At 44.5% G+C, this 22,147-nt stretch overlaps 2 protein-coding genes across 3 annotated transcripts; both read left to right on the top strand.

Annotated features, from left to right (window-relative positions):
* The first annotated feature begins 10,546 nt into the window (after positions 1–10,546).
* LOC311116761 (adenylate cyclase type 9-like) lies at positions 10,547–12,122 on the top strand. The gene is made up of 2 exons (XM_084191802.1): positions 10,547–10,805; positions 11,346–12,122. The coding sequence occupies exons 1-2, from the start codon at positions 10,562–10,564 to the stop codon at positions 11,684–11,686; spliced, it is 585 nt and encodes a 194-aa protein (XP_084047928.1). The 5' UTR covers positions 10,547–10,561; the 3' UTR covers positions 11,687–12,122.
* A 2,874-nt stretch (positions 12,123–14,996) lies between these two features.
* LOC311116760 (lipopolysaccharide-induced tumor necrosis factor-alpha factor homolog) lies at positions 14,997–20,305 on the top strand. Of its 2 annotated transcripts, XM_084191800.1 has the most exons (4): positions 14,997–18,044; positions 18,273–18,302; positions 18,540–18,672; positions 19,739–20,305. In XM_084191800.1, exons 2-4 carry the CDS (start codon positions 18,278–18,280, stop codon positions 19,845–19,847), a joined length of 267 nt encoding a protein of 88 aa, XP_084047926.1. In that variant the 5' UTR covers positions 14,997–18,044; positions 18,273–18,277; the 3' UTR covers positions 19,848–20,305. The 2 variants fall into 2 exon arrangements, with proteins under 2 accessions (XP_084047926.1, XP_084047927.1); XM_084191801.1 differs by lacking the exon at positions 14,997–18,044 and having other exon boundaries at positions 18,079–18,302.
* Positions 20,306–22,147: the final 1,842 nt, after the last annotated feature.

Raw genomic sequence — 22,147 nt, 5'->3', positions numbered from 1 at the left:
TCGTCTCTGAGTAGAACCTAGTCAATATGGACAGTAGAGGGCGCCACATGTCTGTAAAATCAGTTGGCCAGTGGTGAGACACGCTCACACACAACTATATATATATTTTGACCATGTAGCTCAGTTGGTTGAGCATTCGATTCCCACTGGGGGGCCAGTAAAAAAAAACATATATATAAATAAAAAGAATGATGTATGCACTCACTAAACTGTAAGTCGCTCTGGATAAGAGCGTCTGCTAAATGACTAAAATGTAAATGTATGTGTGTATATATATATATATATATATATATATATATATATATATATATATATATATATATATATACATACATACATACATACATACATACATACATACATACATACATACATACAGTGAGGGGAAAAAAGTATTTGATCCCCTGCTGATTTTGTACGTTTGCCCACTGACAAAGAAATGATCAGTCTATAATTTTAATGGAAGGTTTATTTGAACAGTGAGAGACAGAATAACAACAAAAAAATCCAGAAAAACTAATGTTATAAATTGATTTGCATTTGAATGAGGGAAATAAGTATTTGACCCCCTCTCAATCAGAAAGATTTCTGGCTCCCAGATGTCTTTTATATAGGTAACGAGCTGAGATTAGGAGCACACTCTTAAAGGGAGTGCTCCTAATCTCAGCTTGTTACCTGTATAAAAGACACCTGTCCACAGAAGCAAACAATCAATCAGATTCCAAACTCTCCACCATGGCCAAGACCAAAGAGCTCTCCAAGGATGTCAGGGACAAGATTGTAGACCTACACAAGGCTGGAATGGGCTACAAGACCATCGCCAAGCAGCTTGGTGAGAAGGTGACAACAGTTGGTGCGATTATTCGCAAATGGAAGAAACACAAAATAACTGTCAATCTCCCTTGGATTGGGGCTCCATGCAAGATCTCACCTTGTGGAGTTGCAATGATCATGAGAACGGTGAGGAATCAGCCCAGAACTACACGGGAGGATCTTGTCAATGATCTCAAGGCAGCTGGGACCATAGTCACCAAAAAAACTATTGGTAACACACTACGCCGTGAAGGACTGAAATCCTGCAGCGCCCGCAAGGTCCCCCTGCTCAAGAAAGCACATATACAGGGCCGTCTGAAGTTTGCCAATGAACATCTGAATGATTCAGAGGAGAACTGGGTGAAAGTGTTGTGGTCAGATGAGACCAAAATTGAGCTCTTTGGCATCAACTCAACTCGCCATGTTTGGAGGAGGAGGAATGCTGCCTATGACCCCAAGAACACCATCCCCACCGTCAAACATGGAGGTGGAAACATTATGCTTTGGGGGTGTTTTTCTGCTAAGGGGACAGGACAACTTCACCGCATCAAAGGGACGATGGACAGGGCCATGTACCGTCAAATATTGGGTGAGAACCTCCTTCCCTCAGCCAGGGCATTGAAAATGGGTCGTGGATGGGTATTCCAGCATGACAATGACCCAAAACACACGGCCAAGGCAACAAAGGAGTTGCTCAAGAAGAAGCACATTAAAGGTCCTGGAGTGGCCTAGCCAGTCTCCAGACCTTAATTCCATAGAAAATCTGTAGAGGGAGCTGAAGGTTTGAGTTGCCAAACGTCAGCCTCGAAACCTTAATGACTTGTAGAAGATCTGCAAAGAGGAGTGGGACAAAATCCCTCCTGAGATGTGTGCAAACCTGGTGGCCAACTACAAGAAACGTCTGACCTCTAGGGTTTTGCCACCAAGTACTAAGTAATGTTTTGCAGAGGGGTCAAATACTTATTTCCCTCATTAAAATGCAAATCAATTTATAACATTTTTGACATGCGTTGTTCTGGATTTTTGTTGTTGTTATTCTGTCTCTCACTGTTCAAATAAACCTACCATTAAAATTATAGACTGATCATGTCTTTGTCAGTGGGCAAACGTACAAAATCAGCAGGGGATCAAATACTTTTCCCCCTCACTGTATATATATATATATATATATATATATATATATATATATATATATATATATATATATATATATATTAATATACACAGACATACAGTACCAGTCAATAGTTTGGACACACCAACTCATTCAAGGGTTTTTCTTTATTTTTTACATTGTAGAATAATAGTGAAGAGATCAAAACTATGAAATAACATGTAGTAACCAAAAAAGTGTTAAACAAATCAAAATATATTTGAGATTCTTCAAATAGCCACCGTTTGTCTTGATGACAGCGTTGCACACTCTTGGCATTCTCTCAACCAGCTTCACCTGGAATGCTTTTCCAACAGTCTTGAAGGAGTTCCCACATATGCTGAGCACTTGTTGGCTGCTTTTCCTTCACTCTGCCGTCCGACTAATCCAAACCATCTCAATTGGATTGAGGTCGGGGGATTGTGGAAGCCAGGTCATCTGATGCAGCACTCCATCACTCTCCTTCTTGGTAAAATAGCCCTTACACAGCCTGGAGGTGTGTTGGGTCATTGTCCTGTTGAAAAACAAATGATAGTCCCACTAAGCCCAAACCAGATGGGATGGCCTCCTTGTAGCTCAGTTGGTAGAGCATGGCGCTTGCAACGCCAGGGTTGTGGGTTAGTTTCCCACGGGGGGCCAGTATGAAAAATGTATGCACTCACTAACTGTAAGTCGCTCTGGATAAGAGCGTCTGCTAAAATGACTAAAATGGCGTATTGCTGCAGAATGCTGTGGTAGCCATGCTGATTAAGTGTTCCTTGAATTCTAAATAAATCACAGTGTCACCAGCAAAGCACCCCCACACCATAACACCTCCTCCTCCATGCTTTACGGGGGGAACTACACATGCAGAGATCATCCGTTCACCCACACTGCGTCTCACAAAGAACCAAAAATCTCCAATTTGGACTCCAGACCAAAGGACACATTTCCACCGGTCCAATGTCCATTGCTCGTGTTTCTTGGCCCAAGCAGGTGTCTTCTTCTTATTGGAGTCCTTTAGTAGTGGTTTCTTTGCAGCAATTCGACCATGAGGGCCTGATTCAAACAGTCCCATCTGAACAGTTGATGTTGAGATGTGTCTGTGACTTGAACTCTGTGAATCATTTATTTGGCCTGCAATTTCTGAGGCTGGTAACTCTAATGAACTTATCCTCTGCAGCAGAGGTAACTCTGGGTCTTCCTTTCCTGTGGCGGTCCTCATGAGAGCCAGTTTCATCATAGCGCTTGATGGTTTTTGCAACTGCACTTTAAGAAACTTTCAAAGTTCTTGAAATGTTCCGTATTGACTGACCTTCATATCTTAAAGTAATGATGGACTGTTGTTTCTCTTCGCTTACTTGAGCTGTTTTTGCCATAATATGGACTTGGTCTTTTACCAAATAGGGCTATCTTCTGTATACACCCCTACCTTATCAGAACACAACTGCTTGGCTCAAACGCATTAAGAAGGAGAGAAATTCCACAAATTAACTTTTAAGAAGGTAGCTCAGCTGGTAGAGCACGGCGCTTGTAACGCCAAGGTAGTGGGTTCGATCCCCGGGACCACCCATACACAAAAAAATGTATGCACGCATGACTGTAAGTCGCTTTGGATAAAAGCGTCTGCTAAATGGCATATTATATTATTATATATATATAAGCTGGTTGAGAGAATGCCAAGAGTGTGCAAAGCTGTCATCAAGGCAAAGGGTGGCTATTTGAAGAATCTCAAATATAAAATATATTTTGATTTTTGTAACGTTTTTTTTTTGTTGTTATTTCATAGTTTTGATGTCTTCACTATTATTATACAATGTAGAAAATAGTAAAAAATAAAGAAAAACCCTTGAATGAGTAGGTGTGTCCAAACTTTTGACTGGTAGTGTGTGATATATATATATATATATATATATATATATATATATATATATTGCCCTCCACAATTACTGGCACCCCTGTTTAAGATGTGGTCGAGGACTTCCAAAAATTCTCCTTTTTTTTTTTTAAACAGCATAGAACCCAAATGCAAAAAAAGAGAAAAATCCAACCTTTTATTTAAGTACATTACTTTGGTGTAAAAAAAAAAAAATCACACATTTAGAATTTTTTTTTTTTTTGAAATCATGTGTCCCACAATTATTGGCACCCCTGATGTTAATACTTTGTACAACCCCCTTTTGCCAACAAGACAGCACTTAATCTCCTCCTATAACATTTCACAAGATTGGAGAACACAGAGAGAGGGATCTTTGACCATTCTTCTTTGCACAATCTTTCTAGATCATCCAGTGTCCTGGGTCCTCTCTTATGCACTCTCCTCTTTAGCTCGCCCCACAGGTTTTCGATTGGGTTGAGGTCTGGGGACTGAGATGGCCATGGGAGGACCTTGAGTTTGTGACTGCTGAACCATTTTTGTGTAGATTTTGCCACATGTTTTGGATCATTATCCTGCTGAAAGACCCAATGACGACCCATCTTCAGCTTTCTGGCAGAGGCCATCAGGTTTTTATTTAAAATGTCCTGGTAGTTCAAAGCGTTCATAATGCCATGCACCCTAACAAGGTTCCCAGGGCCTTTGGAAGAGAAACAGGCCCACAGCATCACAGATCCTCCACCATACTTCACGGTGGGCATGAGGTGCTTTTCGGCATACTCATCTTTTGTTTTACGCCAGACCCACTTAGAGTGTTTGTTGCCAAAAAGCTCAATCTTAGTCTCATCTGACCAAAGCACACGATCCCAGTTGAAGTCCCAGTGCCGCTTAGCAAACTCCAGACGTTTACGTTTGTGAGTGTTAGTGAGAAAAGGCTTTTTCCTTGCATGCCTCCCAAACAGCTTGTTGGCATGTAGAGAGCGTCTGATGGTTGTTTTGGAGACTTTGTGACCCCAAGATGCCACTCTTTGATGCAATTCTGTGACAGTGAGCTTAGGACTTTTTTTTACTTCTCTTACCATCCTCCTCACTGTGCGTTGTGGCAAGATAAACTTGGGACCTCTTCCAGCCTTGTTTGTCACTGTTCCAGTTGTTTTAAACTTCTTAATGATTCCTCTGACTGTAGATACGGGCAAGTTAAGGCGAGTGGCTATTTTCTTGTAGCCATTGCCTGACTTATGAAGGTCGACACAAATCTGCCTTACTTGAATGGTGTGTTCTCTTGTCTTTGCCATGTTGACAAATGGGTAAGAGAATTAGGCCTCTGTGTCACGTCATATTTATACCCCAGGGAAACAGGAAGTAATTAATTACTAATTAAAAGTTCCTAGATACCCTGACCAACTTTAGCAACTACAGAAAAATCTATTTAAAAAAAAAATCAATAAAAATTTTCAGCGGAATTGTTAGGGGTGCCAATAATTGTGGGACACATGATTTCAAGTATTTTTTTTTCTAAATGTGTGATAATTTTTTTTAACCACCAAAGTAATGTACTTAAATAAAAGGTTGGATTTTTCTCTTTTTTTGCATTTGGGTTCTATGTTGTTTAAAAAAAAGGAGGTGTATATATAGATATAATTCAGCAAAAAAAGAAACGTCCTCTCTCTGTCAACTGCATTTATTTTCAGCAAACTTAACGTGTAAATATTTGTATGAACATAACAAGATTCAACAACTGAGACATAAACTGAACAAGTTCCACAGACATGTGACTAACAGAAATTGAATAATATGTCTCTGAACAAAGTGGGGGTCAAAATCTAAAGTAACAGTCAGTATCTGGTGTGGCCACCAGCTGCATTAAGTACTGCAGTGCATCTCCTCCTCATGGACTGCACCAGATTTGCCAGTTCTTGCTGTGAGATGTTACGCCACTCTTCCACGAAGGCACTTGCAAGTTCCTGGACATTTCTGGGGGGAATGGCCCTAGCCCTCACCCTCCGATCCAACAGGTCAGTGGGATTGAGATCTGGGCTCTTCGCTGGCCATGGCAGAGCACTGACATTCCTGTCTTGCTGGAAATCACGCACAGAACGTGCAGTATGGCTGGTGGCATTTTCATGCTGGAGGGTCATGTCAGGATGAGCCTGCAAGAAGGGTACCACATGAGGAAGGAGGATGTCTTCCCTGTAACGCACAGCGTTGAGATTGCCTGCAATGACAACAAGCTCAGTCCGATGATGCTGTGACACACCGCCCCAGACCATGACGGACACTCCACCTCCAAATCGATCCCGCTCCAGAGTACAGGCCTCGGTGTAACTCATTCCTTCGACGATAAACGCAAACGCGAACCCGAACATCACCCCTGGTGAGACAAAACCGTGACTCGTCAGTGAAGAGCACTTTTTGCCAGTCCTGTCTGGTCCAGCGACGGTGGGTTTGTGCCCATAGGCGACGTTGTTGCCAGTGATGTCTGGTGAGGACCTGCCTTAAAACAGGCCTACAAGCCCTCAGTCCAGCCTCTCTCAGCTTATTGCGGACAGTCTGAGCACTGACGGAGGGATTGTGCGTTCCTGGTGTAACTCGGGCAGTTGTTGTTGCCATTCTGTACCTGTCCCACAGGTGTGATGTTCGGATGTACCGATCCTGTGCAGGTGTTGTTACACGTGGTCTGCCACTGTGAGGACGATCAGCTGTCCGTCCTGTCTCCCTGTAGCGCTGTCTTATGCGTCTCACAGTACGGACATTGCAATTTATTGCCAAAGGCACATTCACGCAGATGAGCAGGGACCCTGGGCATCTTTCTTTTGGTGTTTTTGAAACAGTCCAAAACTGAGAGGTGCTGGATACTGTTCCGGGCAGGATCCAGCTCAAATATGATGATCTCAATGATGATCTCAATTAATAAACCAACGCCACACAACCATATGCTAATGAACGCCACCATTTAATGGGTCAAATTCACAACCCTTTTTCTGGTTCCGTCTCTTTCTTTCTCTCTCGCTCTCTTTCTCCTGTGCTAATTGCTGTGTGTCTTGGTCTTTGATAGAGGGGCTCTGGTAAAATGTGTAGACATCATTGCCCAGGAAAAGCTGAGTGTGAGTGAGTGAGTGTGTATCATTGCTAATAGACCAGACACTAACTAAAGTCTATTAATCTAAAGTGGAAGTTGGGAGAGTTATATGTTTCAGTGAAACGTGAGGGAGGCCCCGCTCTCTCGCTTTCCCAGATGCTTAGTTAATTTCATTCCGATCTCCTTTGCATTGTAGCCACTGTAGCCATTTTCTGTAGCCTGTCAACTAGGGGTGGGCGATATGAGCTAAAATTCATATCACGATATTTTCCACTGTCCAGACGATATCGATATGATATCACGATATATGACGTAAAAAAATATGAATCACATTTTAATATCCCTTCTTGGTTAAATTATATTAGTTAAGGAAAAATATGTATTTGAACCTTATATAACCAGAAAGAGTGAGGCATTGGACCGTATGGACCTGAAAAGTTTTTATTTGTATTGTGCAAACATGCATTCCGTAAACATGAGGTAGGTAGGCCTATATATATATATATATATATAAATTAGATATTAAGTAAAATTAAATAAAAAATAACAGGAGATAAAGAAAATAAGGTAATTACAAATTCAAATACGTGTGTTTGTTTTGGCTACGGTCCGTAGATATGTAAAAAACTAACCGTTTGAAACTAAACCTTTCAAGCCTCAACCATCAATTATCAACAATATCAACAAATCTTCACTAGAACTTTCTTCACAAGTTCCGTGCCAGGAATACCAGCATGTTGACTGTTTCTGGCTTTAGTGCTGCCCTGTGACATGTCACCACATTGCCCCCAGTGCTGAATGCCCTCTCAGAGGGGGCACTTGTGGCAGGGATGCATAAGTATTTCTTTGCCAGACAACTCACACGTGGAAAATTAGATCCGTGAAATCGCCACCACTCCAAAGGATCAGACTCGCTGTCTGCTGCCGTTGCCAGAATGTAGCTATTCAGCTCTTGCTCAATGATCTGCCTCTCTGAACATGAGGCAGGTGCACTGCTGGTCTGCTTAAAGAAGCTCCCAAGGCTCTTCTTGGGCTTCTTGCCTGATTGATGAGCAGTGGAAGCTTCTTTCTCCCTGTCAGTGTGATCCTCTGCAAGAGACGATTTTCCCAGGGCTGTGTTCTCCACCAGGAGGGCTTCGGTCTCTGAGGCAGCTCTCACCTTAAAAAATGAAAATAATTAAACTTTATTTGTATAGCACCTTTCATACATAAAATGCAGCCCAAAGTGCTTTACATTTGAAGCAATAAAACAAGAACAAATGAATAAATACCTTAATGTCCTCCAGTTTCTCAGCGGACATGTACCTGGTCTTGAACCTTGGATCTAGAAAGGTAGCCATGGAGAGCAGCTCATCTGTTGCAGGGTCAGTGTACTTGTTATTCAAGTAATCAAGAACCTTGATCTTGATCTCTTTGGTCAGTTCTGTATCGTCCTTGCTCAGATTTAGAACCTCTGCATTTAACAGATTGATGACAGGCTTCAAATAGGACACGCTCACATACGCTTCTCCTGACAGGGCATCTGTAAAGTCCTGGAGTGGCTTCAGTGCTGCTGTGACTGATTCCAAGACCTGGATGTCTTGCCAGGTAGGTACAAGGTGCCGTGTCTTTTTGTCCCCTGCCAGGACCTGTGTAATGGCCTTTTCCTGCTCCAGGACTCTTTCCATCATTTTCAGACGAGATCCCCACCTTGTCGGAGATTCTGTGATGAGCTTGTGCAGGGGCAGGCTTAGTTCATTCTGTGCTGTCATCAGGGCCTTCTGCTTTTTCCAGCTGTATGAGAACGTGCTAAACACCTTTTTGCAAACCCCTGTGGCCCGGGAAATCGCACACCCCTGTGGCCCGGGAGCGTTTTGGACACTCCTCTCTGGAAATTGGGAATAAGAAATCAAAATAATAGGGTGAAAAATAATCAAATCACAATACAATAATAATTAATAATAATGCATTTTTATATAGAAATCACAATACAATATAACTTTTAATCTTTGTTTGAGGATTTACGGCATTTACATTCAACTGTTACACATTTTACAAATCTGATGTGCTTAGATTTAGCCTACGGTACATGGCTGATGTGAGCTGTATTTTTTCTTAATAATAAGCATCATACAGGGTAGGCCTAGGCTACAGTCCTGAAACTTACCAATAGCATTGTGCAGCCTGTGTCCGAAACATCCAAGGTTTGCCCACTTGTTCAGCTGCAATGCCTTGATCATGTTCGATCCGCTGTCGGTCGTCATACAAACTTGACGCGACTCTTTTAATCCCCAGGACGACAGTATGTCCCTCAGCCCACCTGCAATTATTTCCCCGGTGTGGTCGTCTGGGAAATAAGACGTCTGTAGGCACTTACTTTTCAGTTTCCAGTCACCGTCTATGTAATGGATTGTGAGGCTTATATAAGGTTCTGTGGTACGACTTGACCATAGATCGGCAGTAGTGGAGAAGAATGGAATGTTATTTATCTCACTGTAAACTCTGTCCCAGCATTCTGTGTAAAGCTGTGGCAGGCATTTTTGGCTAAAATATTTGCGGCTCGGGATCTCATATCTTGGGTCCAGAGTTTGAATCAACTTTCTGAACCCCTCTTTCTCCACAGTTTGAATCGGTACCATGTCCTTCGCTATGTGATTTGTAATCGCACACTCTTTGTGAATACGTTACAGGTGGAGAAGGAAACCAGTTGTTCACTGTCTTTGTGAATACGTTACAGGTGGAGAAGGACACCAATTTTTCACTGTCTTTGTGAATACGTTACAGGTAGAAAAGGAAACCAGTTGTTCACTGTCTTTGTGAATACGTTACAGGTGGAGAAAGTAACCAGTTGTTCACTGTCTTTGTGAATACGTTACAGGTGGAGAAGGAAACCAGTTGTTCACTTTCTTTGTGAATATGTTACAGGTGGAGAAAGTAACCAGTTGTTCACTGTCTTTGTGAATATGTTACAGGTGGAGAAAGTAACCAGTTGTTCACTGTCTTTGTGAATACGTTACAGGTGGAGAAGGAAAACATTTGTTCACTGTCTTTGTGAATATGTTACAGGTGGAGAAAGCGTTGAAAGAACGCATGATCCACTCTGTCATGCCGAGGAGGGTCGCCGATGAACTGATGAAGCAGGGGGACGAGGAGATGGAGGGGAACGCAGGGAAGAGATACTCTGCCGGGGCTTGTTCCGCGTCGGCAGTGTCCACAGTCGGAGGTCCTGGGGGGGCTTCGTCGATCGCTGCGAGCCCTAAGAACCATCCCCATCATCATAGTCATCATAAGAGGAAGAAGACTTCGATCCCCAGAGGCCAGTTAAGAGGGGCAGTGGTTGATTTAAAAACACCAGTGGCATTTTTAAATTATGCGTAAAAACTCACCCGTTTAGCTTGGCCTTTTAGTCATTGTTTGTTTGTATGCTATTTTATTCCTCCTTTATTGCTTCATGTATGGTTTGCTTTGATTTATTTTATTGTTCAAATCAATCAAATGTATTTTATAAAGCCTTTTTTACATCTGCAGTTGTCACAAAGTGCTTTACAGTAACCCGGCCTAGACCCAAAAGAGCAAGCAAAGCTTGCAAAGCTTTTTGATTTACTGTAAAGTGTGTTACAATTTTAAAAGCACTTAAAGTTTGATTTAATTTGATCATCAGATCATCTTCAGGCCTTTCAACATGAAGCGGATGGAGCCTGTTTCTATCCTCTTCGCGGATATCGTCGGCTTCACCAAAATGTCTGCCAACAAGTCTGCCCACGCCTTGGTGGGGCTCCTCAATGACCTCTTCGGCCGTTTCGACCGGCTGTGTGAGCTGACGCGCTGTGAGAAAATCAGTACACTGGGAGACTGTTACTACTGTGTGGCAGGATGTCCCGAGCCACGCCCTGACCACGCTTACTGCTGTGTCGAGATGGGACTAGGTATGATCCAATGCCATAAAGATGGGTAGATAGCATTCTGTTAATTGCTCCTGCAGCTTTAAATTGTGCAACGTCTTTGTCATTTTTGTGCAATGTTTCGATCTGAAGGTCTTCTGAACTGGTCTTCCTGACCTTCAGGTCAAAATGTTTTACACAAAAAATATGGGAACAATCTGCAGTGTGTGAGTGGGTACAGTATCTTTCTTTCGTCAGCTGACTTTTTGTACCCTGCACCTGTTGCTAGTTACTGGATGTGTGCACACTACTTTCTCTCTGACCTGTGTGTGTTTGTGTGTCTTTCATAGGTCATTGGGATCAAAGCAGTTTCAGTGTACTACAAGGAAAATGGATCAATAAAGTATTCTTCTTCTCCTCCTCCTCCTCCTCCTCCTCCTCCTCCTTCTTCTTCTTCTTCTTCTTCTTCTTCTTCTTCTTCTTCTTCTTCTTCTTCTTCTTCTTCTTCTTCTTCTTCTTCTTCTTCTTCTTCTTCTTCTTCTTCTTCTTCTTCTTCTTCTTCTTCTTCTTCTACTCTGAAACTAGGTATGATCGTGGCCATTGAGCAGTTCTGCCAGGAGACGTGTGAGACGGTGGACATGAGGGTGGGGGTCCACACTGGCACGGTCCTCTGTGGTATCCTGGGGATGAAGCGGTTCAAGTTCGACGTGTGGTCCAACGACGTCAACCTGGCCAACCTCATGGAACAACTTGGCGTCGCCGGGAAGGTGCACCTATCAGAAGCCACCGCCGGGTTTCTGGATGATCGGTACCAGCGAGGGGACGGGCGGGTGTCGGAGAGGGCGACGCAGGGCCTGATGGAGAAACTGAAGGGTAAGGGATTTTTATTTTGTTCTATGTCCCCCTTTTCAGTACACACATGCTGACGTCAGGCACGGATGCGCACACATTTTGGATGCAGAAAGACCGGCCATCTGCGCGCATTCAACATGATTGAGATATTTACATAGTTATTACTTCTAAACAAAACAACTTTTTAGGGTTCTCCTACGCTTACAATGTTGTTTGGATTATTGCTTGAACATTCGCTAAGATTATATTTGGTTGTGATCTTTGCAAAATACCTATTTTGGATGCAGCAGTTGTTAGCTAGAATGCTAACGCTCATTGACATAGGCGGGGAGCAAAGCTAGCCAATAAGGTAGCTTAGTGGGTAAGAGCGTTGTGCCAGTAACCGAAAGGTCGCTGGTTCTAATCCCCGAGCCGACTAGGCGAAAAATCTGTCGTTGTGATCTTGAGCAAGGCACTTAACCCTAATTGCTCCTGTAAGTCGCTCTGGATAAGAGCGTCTGCTAAATGACTAAAAAAAAAAAAAAAAAAAAAAAAAACACCGCGTGTCTGCTGCCACTAATCTGGTGGTCCCTGCGCGCACGTGGAGTTCCAGGTCTCCGGCAGCCTCTGGAACTGCCGTTCTGCGGCCAACAAGGCAGAGTTCATCTCAGCCTATGCCACCCTCCAGTCCCTCGACTTCTTGGCGCTGACGGAAACATGGATTACCACAGAAAACACTGCTACTCCTACTGCTCTTTCCTCGTCTGACCATGTGTTCTCGCATACCCCAAGAGCATCTGGTCAGCGCGGCGGTGGCACAGGAATCCTCATCTCTCCCAAGTGGATATTCTCTCTTTTCCCCCTGACCCATCTGTCTATCTCCTCATTTGAATTCCATGCTGTCACAGTCACTAGCCCATTCAAGCTTAACATCCTTGTCATTTATCGCCCTCCAGGTTCCCTTGGAGAGTTCATCAATGAGCTTGACGCCTTGATAAGTTCCTTTCCTGAGGATGGCTCACCCCTCACAGTTCTGGGTGACTTTAACCTTCCTACATCTGCCTTTGACTCATTTCTCTCTGCCTCCTTCTTTCCACTCCTTTCCTCTTTTGACCTCACCCTCACACCGTCCCCCCCTACTCACAAGGCAGGCAATACGCTTGACCTCATCTTTACTAGATGCTGTTCTTCTACTAATCTCACTGCAACTCCCCTCCATGTCTCCGACCACTACTTCATATCCTTTTCTCTCTCGCTCTCCTCAACACTACTCACTCTGCCCCTACTCAGATGGTAATGTGCCGTCGCAACCTTCGCTCTCTCTCTCCCGCTACTCTCTCCTCTTCCATCCTATCATCTCTGCTAAATCCTTCTCCCTCCAATCTCCTGAATCTTTTGACTCTATGTCCCCTATCCTCCCGGCCGGCTCGGTCCTCCCCTCCTGCTCTGTGGCTTGACGATTCATTGCGAGCTCACAGAACAGGGCTCCGGGCAGCCGAGCGGAAATGGAGGAAAACTAGACTCCCTGCGGACCTGTCATCTTTCCACTCCCTCCTCTCTACATTCTCTTCCTCCGTTTCTGCTGCTAAAGCCACTTTCTACCACTCTAAATTTCAAGCCTCTGCCTCTAACCCTAGGAAGCTCTTTGCCACCTTCTCCTCCCTACTGAATCCTCCTCTTCCTCCCACTCCCTCCTCCCTCTCTGTGGATGACTTTGTCAACCATTTTGAAAAGAAGGTTGACGACATCCGATCCTCATTTATTAAGTCAAATGACACCGCTGGTCCTGCTCACACTGCCCTACCCTATGCTTTGACTTCTTTCTCCCCTCTCTCTCCAGATGAAATGGGCGACTTGTGATGGCCGACCGCCCAACAACCTGCCCGCTTGACCCTATCCCCTCCTCTTTTCTCCAGACCATTTCCGGAGACCTTCTCCCTTACCTCACCTCGCTCATCAACTCATCCTTGTCCGCTGGCTATGTCCCTTCCATCTTCAAGAAAGCGAGAGTTGCACCCCTCCTCAAAAAACCTACACTCGATCCCTCCGATGTCAACAACTACAGACCAGTATCCCTTATTTTCTCTCCAAAACTCTTGAGCGTGCCGTCTATAGCCAACTCTCCTGCTATCTCTCTCAGAATGACCTTCTGAGAGAGATAGCATTCAACTGAGACTGCTCTTCTCTGTGTCACGGAGGCTCTCTGCACTGCTAAAGCTAACTCTCTCTCCTCTGCTCTCATCCTTCTAGATCTATCTGCTACCTTTGATACTGTGAACCATCAGATCCTCCTCTCCACCCTCTCCGAGTTGGGCATCACCGGTGTGGCTCACTCTTGGATTGCGTCCTACCTGACAGGTCGCTCCTACCAGGTGGCGTGGCGAGAATCTGTCTCCGCACCACGTGCTCTCACCACTGGTGTCCCCCAGGGCTGTCACGATCGTCGTTAGATGAAGCGGACCAAGGCGCAGCGTGATATGCGTACATTCTTTTATTGCAGTACACAAGACGAACCAAAACAACAAAACAAACGATACTTGAAGTCCTGGGTTGAACACAAACCTTCCGGAACAAAGATCCCACAATAAACAGTGCCAAACAGGCTGCCTAAGTATGGTCCCCAATCAGAGACAACAAGCTACAGCTGCCTCTGATTGGGAACCACCCTGGCCAACATAGAAATACACGAACTAGAACAAAACATAGAAAATAACACATAGAAAATCCACACCCTGGCTCAACATATAAGAGTCCCCAGAGCCAGGGCGTGACAGTACCCCCCCCCCCCCCCCCCCCAAAGGCGCGGACTGTGACCGCGCCAACCAAACACAAGAGGGTAGGGGCCGGGTGGGCATTCCGCCTCAGAGGCGGATCCGGCTCCGGGCGTGACCACCACTCTCTCTCTACCCCCCCGTAGCGCCCCTGGTCTGGTCCCGCTGGCCGGAGCTGGACTGGACATCGGTGGAGCGGATTGCTCTGGCTCCAGTGTGGAGCAGCTGTCCGGCACCGGTGGAACAGGCACGGACCGTGCCGGACTGACGACGCGCACCACTGGCTTGGTGCGGGGAGCAGGAACGGGCCGGACCGGGCTGGCAACGTGCACCACAGGCTTGGTGTGGGGGGCAGGAACGGGCCGGACCGGGCTGACGACGCGCACCACTGGCTTGGTGCGGGGAGCAGGAACGGGCCGGACCGGGCTGGCGACACGCACCACAGGCTTGGTGCGGGGGACAGGAACGGGCCGGACCGGGCTGACGATGCGCACCACAGGCTTGGTGCGGGGGGCAGGAACGGGCCGGACCGGGCTGACGACGCGCACCACTGGTTTGGTGCGGGGAGCAGGAACGGGCCGGACCGGGCTGACGACGCGCACCACTGGCTTGGTGCGGGGAGCAGGAACGGGCCGGACCGGGCTGGCGACGCGCACCACTGGCTTGGTGCGGGGAGCAGGAACAGGCCGGGCTGGACTGTGGAGACGGACTGGAGGTCTGGAACGGAGAGCTGACACAACCCGTCCTGGCTGAATGCCTATTTCCACACACTCTGTGTGAGGCATCAGCACAGGACGTACAGGGCTGTGCACTCGTACTGACACTACAGCACGTGGCACTGGCGCAGGATATCCGGGACCGAGGAGGGGTACTGGAGGCCACGAGCGTTGAGCCGGCACACTCCGTCCTGGCTGCATGCCCACCTTAGCACGACACATGCGTGGTGCTAGCACAGGACGTACAGGACTGTGCCGGAACACTCGCGGCACAGTACGTAGCTCCGCATAACTCGGAACCTGCCCAGTCTCACGCTGCCTAGCCTGAGTACGGGGAGTTGGCTCTGCTCTACCTCTAGGCTCCGCCAACCACCCTTCCAGCCCCCCAAACCTGTTGGCCTCCTCTCCTAAATCGCCGATGCACCCTGTAGCTGCCTCCAGCAGCCCCGTCGTCCATGCCGTGTGCCCCCCCCAATTTTTTTTTATTGGGGTTGCCTCTCGCGTGTCCGTCGTCGGCACGGTTGGTGCCGTTTCTCCTCTCTTGCCAGGGCCTGTACCTTTGCCCAGGGCCCTCTGCCCGCGAATATGTCCTCCCATGACCACCATTCGCCCACCTGGGACATCGCCAACTCCTCCTGCTTGGCACGCTGCTTGGTCCTTTTATGGTGGGATCTTCTGTCACGATCGTCGATAGATGCGGACCAAGGCGCAGTGTGATATGCGTACATTCTTTTATTGCAGTACACAACACGAACCAAAACAACAAAACGAACGATACGTGAAGTCCTGGGTTGAACACAAACCTTCCGGAACAAGATCCCACAATAAACAGTGCCAAACAGGCTGCCTAAGTATGGTCCCCAATCAGAGACAACAAGCTACAGCTGCCTCTGATTGGGAACCACCCTGGCCAACATAGAAATACACGAACTAGAACAAAACATAGAAAATAACACATAGAATATCCACACCCTGGCTCAACATATAAGAGTCCCCAGAGCCAGGGCGTGACAAGGGCTCAGTTCTAGGCCCTCTCCTATTCTCTCTATACACCAAGTCACTTGGCTCTGTCATATCCTCACATGGTCTCTACAAATAAAATAAAAAATATATAGTTTTTTTAAAACAATTGTAAAGTGGTTGTCACACTGGCTATCATAAGGTGAATGCACCAATTTGTATGTCGCTCTGGATAAGAGCGTCTGCTAAATGACGTAAATGTAAATGTGTTTTTCAGAGTCAGTAGAAAGGCCTCTTTAGTGTCCTAAGTTTTCATATCTGTGACCTTAATTGTCTGCTAGCTGTTAGTGTCTTAACGACCGTTTCACAGGTGTACGTTCATGAATTGTTTATGGTTCATTGAACAAGCATGAGAAACAGTGTTCAAACCCTTTACAATGAAGATCTGGGAAGTTATTTTGATTTTTACGAATTATCTTTGAAAGACAGGGTCCTGAAAAAGGGACATTTACACACACATACAATCATTGGCACATAAAAGATGCTGAGGAAGGATAATGTTTTATTGGATGATTGGGTCCATGGACACATGACTTCCTGAGAGGTGGCCGGATTCTCATGACCTGGCACAGTGGTGTGTGTGTGTCTTGCGCTGAGTAGGTTGTGTGTGTTGGGTGGGCCTGAGCGTTATTAGCGTAACCTAATTTAGCACCCTGAGCACATGTGCTCCTCATTTCAGCAGATAGAAGAGAAGACTGCCAGGTTTCAGTTTTTCACTCCGTTAGCTATTCTCTCTCGTTATCTTTAACACTGAGATAAACATCCAACGCTTCACTATACCTGCTCCCTTTTTATCCCGTTGTTCAATCAAAGTGAAAACTACAAGACGAGGAATAGGCTGCTATTTGTACCCTTTCAGCTCCATCCATACTGAAGCAGTAACTATGCCAACGATGTATGGGCTAATCCACACATACCTGACTGATTGTGAGGTCTGATGATTCTCAGCTGTTGGGGGGTGAATGGGACAGACGGGCTGCGTCGTCTGTAATGGCATCCTATGGGACCTGGTCAAAAGTAGTACGATATATAGGGAATAGATTGCTATTTTAGATCAAATCAAATGTTTATTCGTCACATGCTTGGTAAACAACCGGTGTAGACTAACAGTGAAACGCTTACTGACGGCTGATTGGCCCGTCCCAACAATGCAGAGAGAAAGAAAATAAGAGCAATAATAGATAAATAATAACATGTAATAATTAAAGTAATAATAAATACACACTGAGTAAAAATAACATGGTTATATACGCGGGGTGCCAGTACCGAGTCGATGTGCAGGGGTACGAGGTAATAACATGGTTATATACACGGGGTGCCGGTACCGAGTTGATGTGCAGGGGTACGAGGTAATAACATGGCTATATACACGGGGTGCCGGTACCGAGTCGGCGTGCAGGGGTACGAGGTAATGGAGGTAGATATGTACTGTGCATTCGGAAAGTATTCAGACCCCTGGACTTTTTCCACATTTTGTTACGTTACAGTCATTCTTTTTTTAAATGATCCTCATCAATCTACACACAATATCCCATAATGATAAAGCAAAAACAGGTTTTTAGTAATTTATGCAAATGTATTAAAGATTAGGGCAGGGTAGAGCAGTTAGCAGGGTAGGCTATTTGGTGGGAGATCAAGGGCAGGGTAGAGCAGTTAGCAGGGTAGGCTATTTGGTGGGAGATCAAGGGCAGGGTAGAGCAGTTAGCAGGGTAGGCTATTTGGTGGGAGATCAAGGACAGGGTAGAGTAGTTAGCAGGGTAGGCTATTTGGTGGGAGATCAAGGGCAGGGTAGAGCAGTTAGCAGTATAGGCTATTTGGTGGGAGAGGCGGGTCCGGTTACTGACTCTGTTCACCCTCCTGTGTTACTGAGTAAAAGAAAAGTTGGCCTGAGGAACAGACTCCTTTTGGACCAGCAGAGCAGGAAGACTCTCCCTTACAGCGGATCTGTAAGTACTTTATAAGAGATGTGTGTGTGTGTGTTATTGTGAAAAGTAATGATGAATATTTAAGCTTATCAAAATACTTTTATTTTGTAGTTTTGAATGACCCATGTGACAGTACATACATCTTTCTCTTTCTCTCTATCATTCTCTTCATTTGTTGAGCGTTCCGTTAGTATGTAGAAAGTCTTTATGTGAATTCTTTGTAAGTACCCAAGTTCTTTTTCCTCTCAGGGAGGATGGCCAACGTCCAGGTGCCTGTCGGTATGTCCTACTGTACTTTGGGTTGAGTGAAACTCTGTTTAACTATAAAGGAAGTTAAACAGCATGTGTTTCCAGTGGACAGACAGTTGGAAGAACGCAATTTAATGAATGAATTTATAAATTAATTAAACCATGCTGTGAGGGACGGAGGAATGAATGAATGAACAAATAAATGTATTAAAGAATTAACAAATACATTGTCTACCTCCCCCCCCCCCCCCCCCCCTCCTACTCCAGTGGCCATCGGTGCGTTTGGGGACAGTCCTGTCCAGATGACATGTCCTAACTGTCACCAGACCGTGGTCACTAAGGTTGACTTCTCCTCTGGTGTCCTCACATACCTCTTCTGTGGAGGACTCTTCTTCTGTGGGTACGTACAAGTGTGTGTGTGTGTCTGTGGTGAATGCCATTCTGACTGTCTGTGGTGAATGCCATTCTGACTGTCTGTGGTGAATGCCATTCTGACTGTCTGTGGTGAATGCCATTCTGACTGTCTGTGGTTTAAGGCCAGGCACCACAGGCTGAAATGACTTGCGTCTACTTATCAAGTTGGAGATTTGTTGGTATTTTGGTCCATTAATATTTGTATTTTCAAAAAAAGAAACATACAAATGTCAAACTCGATGTAAATCCATATATTTTTTTGTTGTTGATCAAATAGGCGTTTGGTGTCTAAATAGACTTTGGTAGTGTAATTTCAGTGTACTTGTCTTTAACTGCCATTTCCTGAAAGTGAGACTCTTCCCACACGCCAACCCATTTCTCTCAGCTTCAGAAGCATCTGCATTCACCAAATTGTGTGATATATTCTCCAGACTTGCCCAGAGGGAATTGTTGATATGTTGTTTACTCTAGATATAATTTTCTTTGGAAAAATGCACCAAAAATGCATTTTACATACATCTTAAGTATTTTACAGATAGAAAGATGGAAAAAGTATTTATCCACAATCTGCTCTGGACAAGTCCAGTTCTGGAGTGTCTTAACAAAATGAAACCAAAATATTTATGCTGACTTAATCCAGTGTCCAGGATTAAATGCATTTGCTCAATATGCACATACTGTATTTAATGAGATATCGCTTCATTTACATATTTGAATACAATATTTTTGAAACATTTTTACAATTCAAAAGGAAATCGCACATCTGAGCTATCTTTGTTGCAGGTGCCATGGTAACAGTTGAATAATATGAGAAAAAATAAGAAACCCTCACACTGCTCTTGATAGTATCACTGCTCTTTATTAAGCTTTACGTATCGGCCTCAAGGCCTCCGTTAGGAAAAAATGTTTTATACAGAAAGTATTATATTTGTGTCTACATTTAACTGGTAAAAGTTAATTGTGATGTGATTAAGAGAGAAAAAAATCCCTTTTAGGTCTTAAGATGCATCTCCATACAATGTCTAACAGTTGTTGTTTCTCCTTCTCCTCAGGTTTTTTCTGGGTTGCTGTCTCATCCCTTTCTGTTTCGACAGGCTCAAAGATGCCAAGCACACGTGTCCCTCCTGCAAGGCCATCCTGGGGGTTTATAAGCGCTTATAACTGCGTAATAACCGGCAGGAGACTCCTGTGTCTTTTGGGAAGCTAGCTACAACATTGTGTTTTGTCTTCTGAGACAAGTTTTTTTTCTTCCACAACAGACTGTTTCTCTCAGCTTCCACCCAGTAGAAATGCACAGCATACCGTGTGTTTGAAGGACTAAATTAGTCTAACTGAATATAACAATTTAACTGTCACAGAATGTTGTCGTTGACAGTGTTCCGTCCCATCCTGCCCTGTCCCTTGTTATGCAATTAACCGTCGCCTTGGCAACAGCAAAAATATTTGTGAGAAAGAAATAGAAAACATAGAATTTGTATTTTGATGGTTGTTGTATGATCTATAAGTTATATTGGTATCATTTTCTCAATGAAGCAGCAGCACTGAGTCTTTCTGATTGAGTACTGTACTGGTTTGTTAGGAATAAACTGAGCCCTGAAAATTACAATAAAATCACAAGTACTAAACATTTTGTTCTTCATTTGTAGAAAAACGTATCAGCTTTTAATTCAGTAGCTGTTTATTTCTTTATGAATAAAATACTACTTTTGGGGGGGGGGGTTGTGCAATAATATGTTTTTATTAAATAAATCATACATTCAACGTCTGATATTTAGTATGAAATGGCAACTGTTATAAAGGTAAGGCATTGAGAACACAGACAGCATTTGTTTGAGCTGACATGAACAAAAGCACAGTGACATTCTAATGACAGAATCATTCTACATTAGAGGAGTTGGTTGTCATGACATTTAAAAGCGTTTTGGCTCTCTGTAGATAAGTGTTGGCGTACTGTACGTAGATACTAACCCTGATAAAACAAACGGCTGTCCCAGAAAGATGACATCATCAACAAGACTTCTATGTCATCTAATAAAATACTTTCATATTTTCACCGGAAGGCAAAGACAAAGGGCTCTATTCAATCCACATAGCGGAAATTCAGCGTTACATCATGATTTAAATTTAATGGCAATTTTCCCGCATTAGCGTAGACTGCATTCGCGCTAAACGCTGCAGATGTTGGCTCAATAGGGAATTAACTTTACATTTCAGTGATACAGATTGAATAGAGCCCTAAAATGCCATCTTTAAACAATGTTCCAACCACCAAGACAGAACAGACTTCATTCCAACCACCAAGACAGAACAGACTTCATTCCAACATCCTTCCAACCACCAAGAGAGAACAGACTTCATTCCAACCACCGAGACAGAAGAGACTTCATTCCAACATCATTCCAACCACCAAGACAGAACATGCAGACATACTGTGGCAGGTTACAAAGTGAATACACTTAAATAAAATGGTGTGAAGAAGTTGTCAGAGCATAAACATTTAAATAACTAAAGTGCTAGATTGTTTTATAGTCTTTTGATAGGTTCAGTATATAATTATATTTAGTGATTTTTACAATATCTAAAGGCACTAACTGACTTTAAAAGTATACATTTTTGTTTCCTGTTTGAGAACTTTACCTCATGTTTTTCCTGTCTGAGCCGAATGCACCTTGATCCCAATGGAATCAGTTAACTCTCTTGCTCTGAAATCTAAAATCTGTGAAATCAGTGAAATCCGTGTTTAAATCAGTGTTTAAATCAGTGTAGAATGTACAGGATAGCGATGGCCAGAGTGGTGAGGAGAAGGTGGAGGCCGAACGTTGGTCTGTTGATCGCTCCGCCGCTCGCTACACAGGAACACACACACATTATAACATTGTTCACTGAACCTCTAATCATAAACAGTACATTATAACATTGTTCACTGAACCTCTAATCATATAAAGTACATTGTTCACTGAACCTCTAATCAGAAACAGTACATTATAACATTGTTCACTGAACCTCTAATCAAAAACAGTACATTATAAGCGCTTAATAATCAAACAGTCAAATAATCAAACTATCACAGAGAAATGAAAGAGAACCTGCTGTGCTTTCATAGATGAAAAGGAACAGTTGTCGGCGATGAAAAAAAAAAGGAACAGAAATGTGTTACACGGACCTGTAGTAGCAGCAGCTCCTCCAGCCACGGTGGTGACTGACCCAGTCCCTCCAGCCACGGTGGTGACTGACCCAGCTCCTCCAGCTACCCCTACAGTGGTGCTAGGAACAAAGATGGTGCCCAAACCAACCGTGGTGGGGTCGGCCTTGCCCCCAATAAGGCCCAGCCCAAGGGAGTCCAGGTCAGACTGGAAACGGGTCGTGATCCAGGCTTGGACCACGCTCTGGTTTGCATAGCTCTTCAGCTCCGGCATGTTAGAACCTAGCAGACCACTCACCTGGCTTACGCTCAGAGTCTG

The sequence above is a fragment of the Coregonus lavaretus genome (assembly GCF_964263955.1).
Source record: "Coregonus lavaretus genome assembly, contig: HAP1_SCAFFOLD_2679, whole genome shotgun sequence".
Taxonomy (NCBI): Eukaryota; Metazoa; Chordata; class Actinopteri; order Salmoniformes; family Salmonidae; genus Coregonus; species Coregonus lavaretus.
This window is presented reverse-complemented; position numbering and strand designations above follow the sequence as displayed.

Coding starts and splice junctions, on each gene's coding strand:
- LOC311116761 (XM_084191802.1), top strand. CDS start 10,562: ATGAAGCGGATGGAGCCTGTTTCTATCCTCTTCGCGGATATCGTCGGC. Junction 10,806..11,345: donor CTGTGTCGAGATGGGACTAG/GTATGATCCAAT, acceptor CTCTGAAACTAG/GTATGATCGTGGCCATTGAG.
- LOC311116760 (XM_084191800.1), top strand. CDS start 18,278: ATGGCCAACGTCCAGGTGCCTGTCG. Junction 18,303..18,539: donor CAACGTCCAGGTGCCTGTCG/GTATGTCCTACT, acceptor CTCCTACTCCAG/TGGCCATCGGTGCGTTTGGG. Junction 18,673..19,738: donor GGAGGACTCTTCTTCTGTGG/GTACGTACAAGT, acceptor CCTTCTCCTCAG/GTTTTTTCTGGGTTGCTGTC.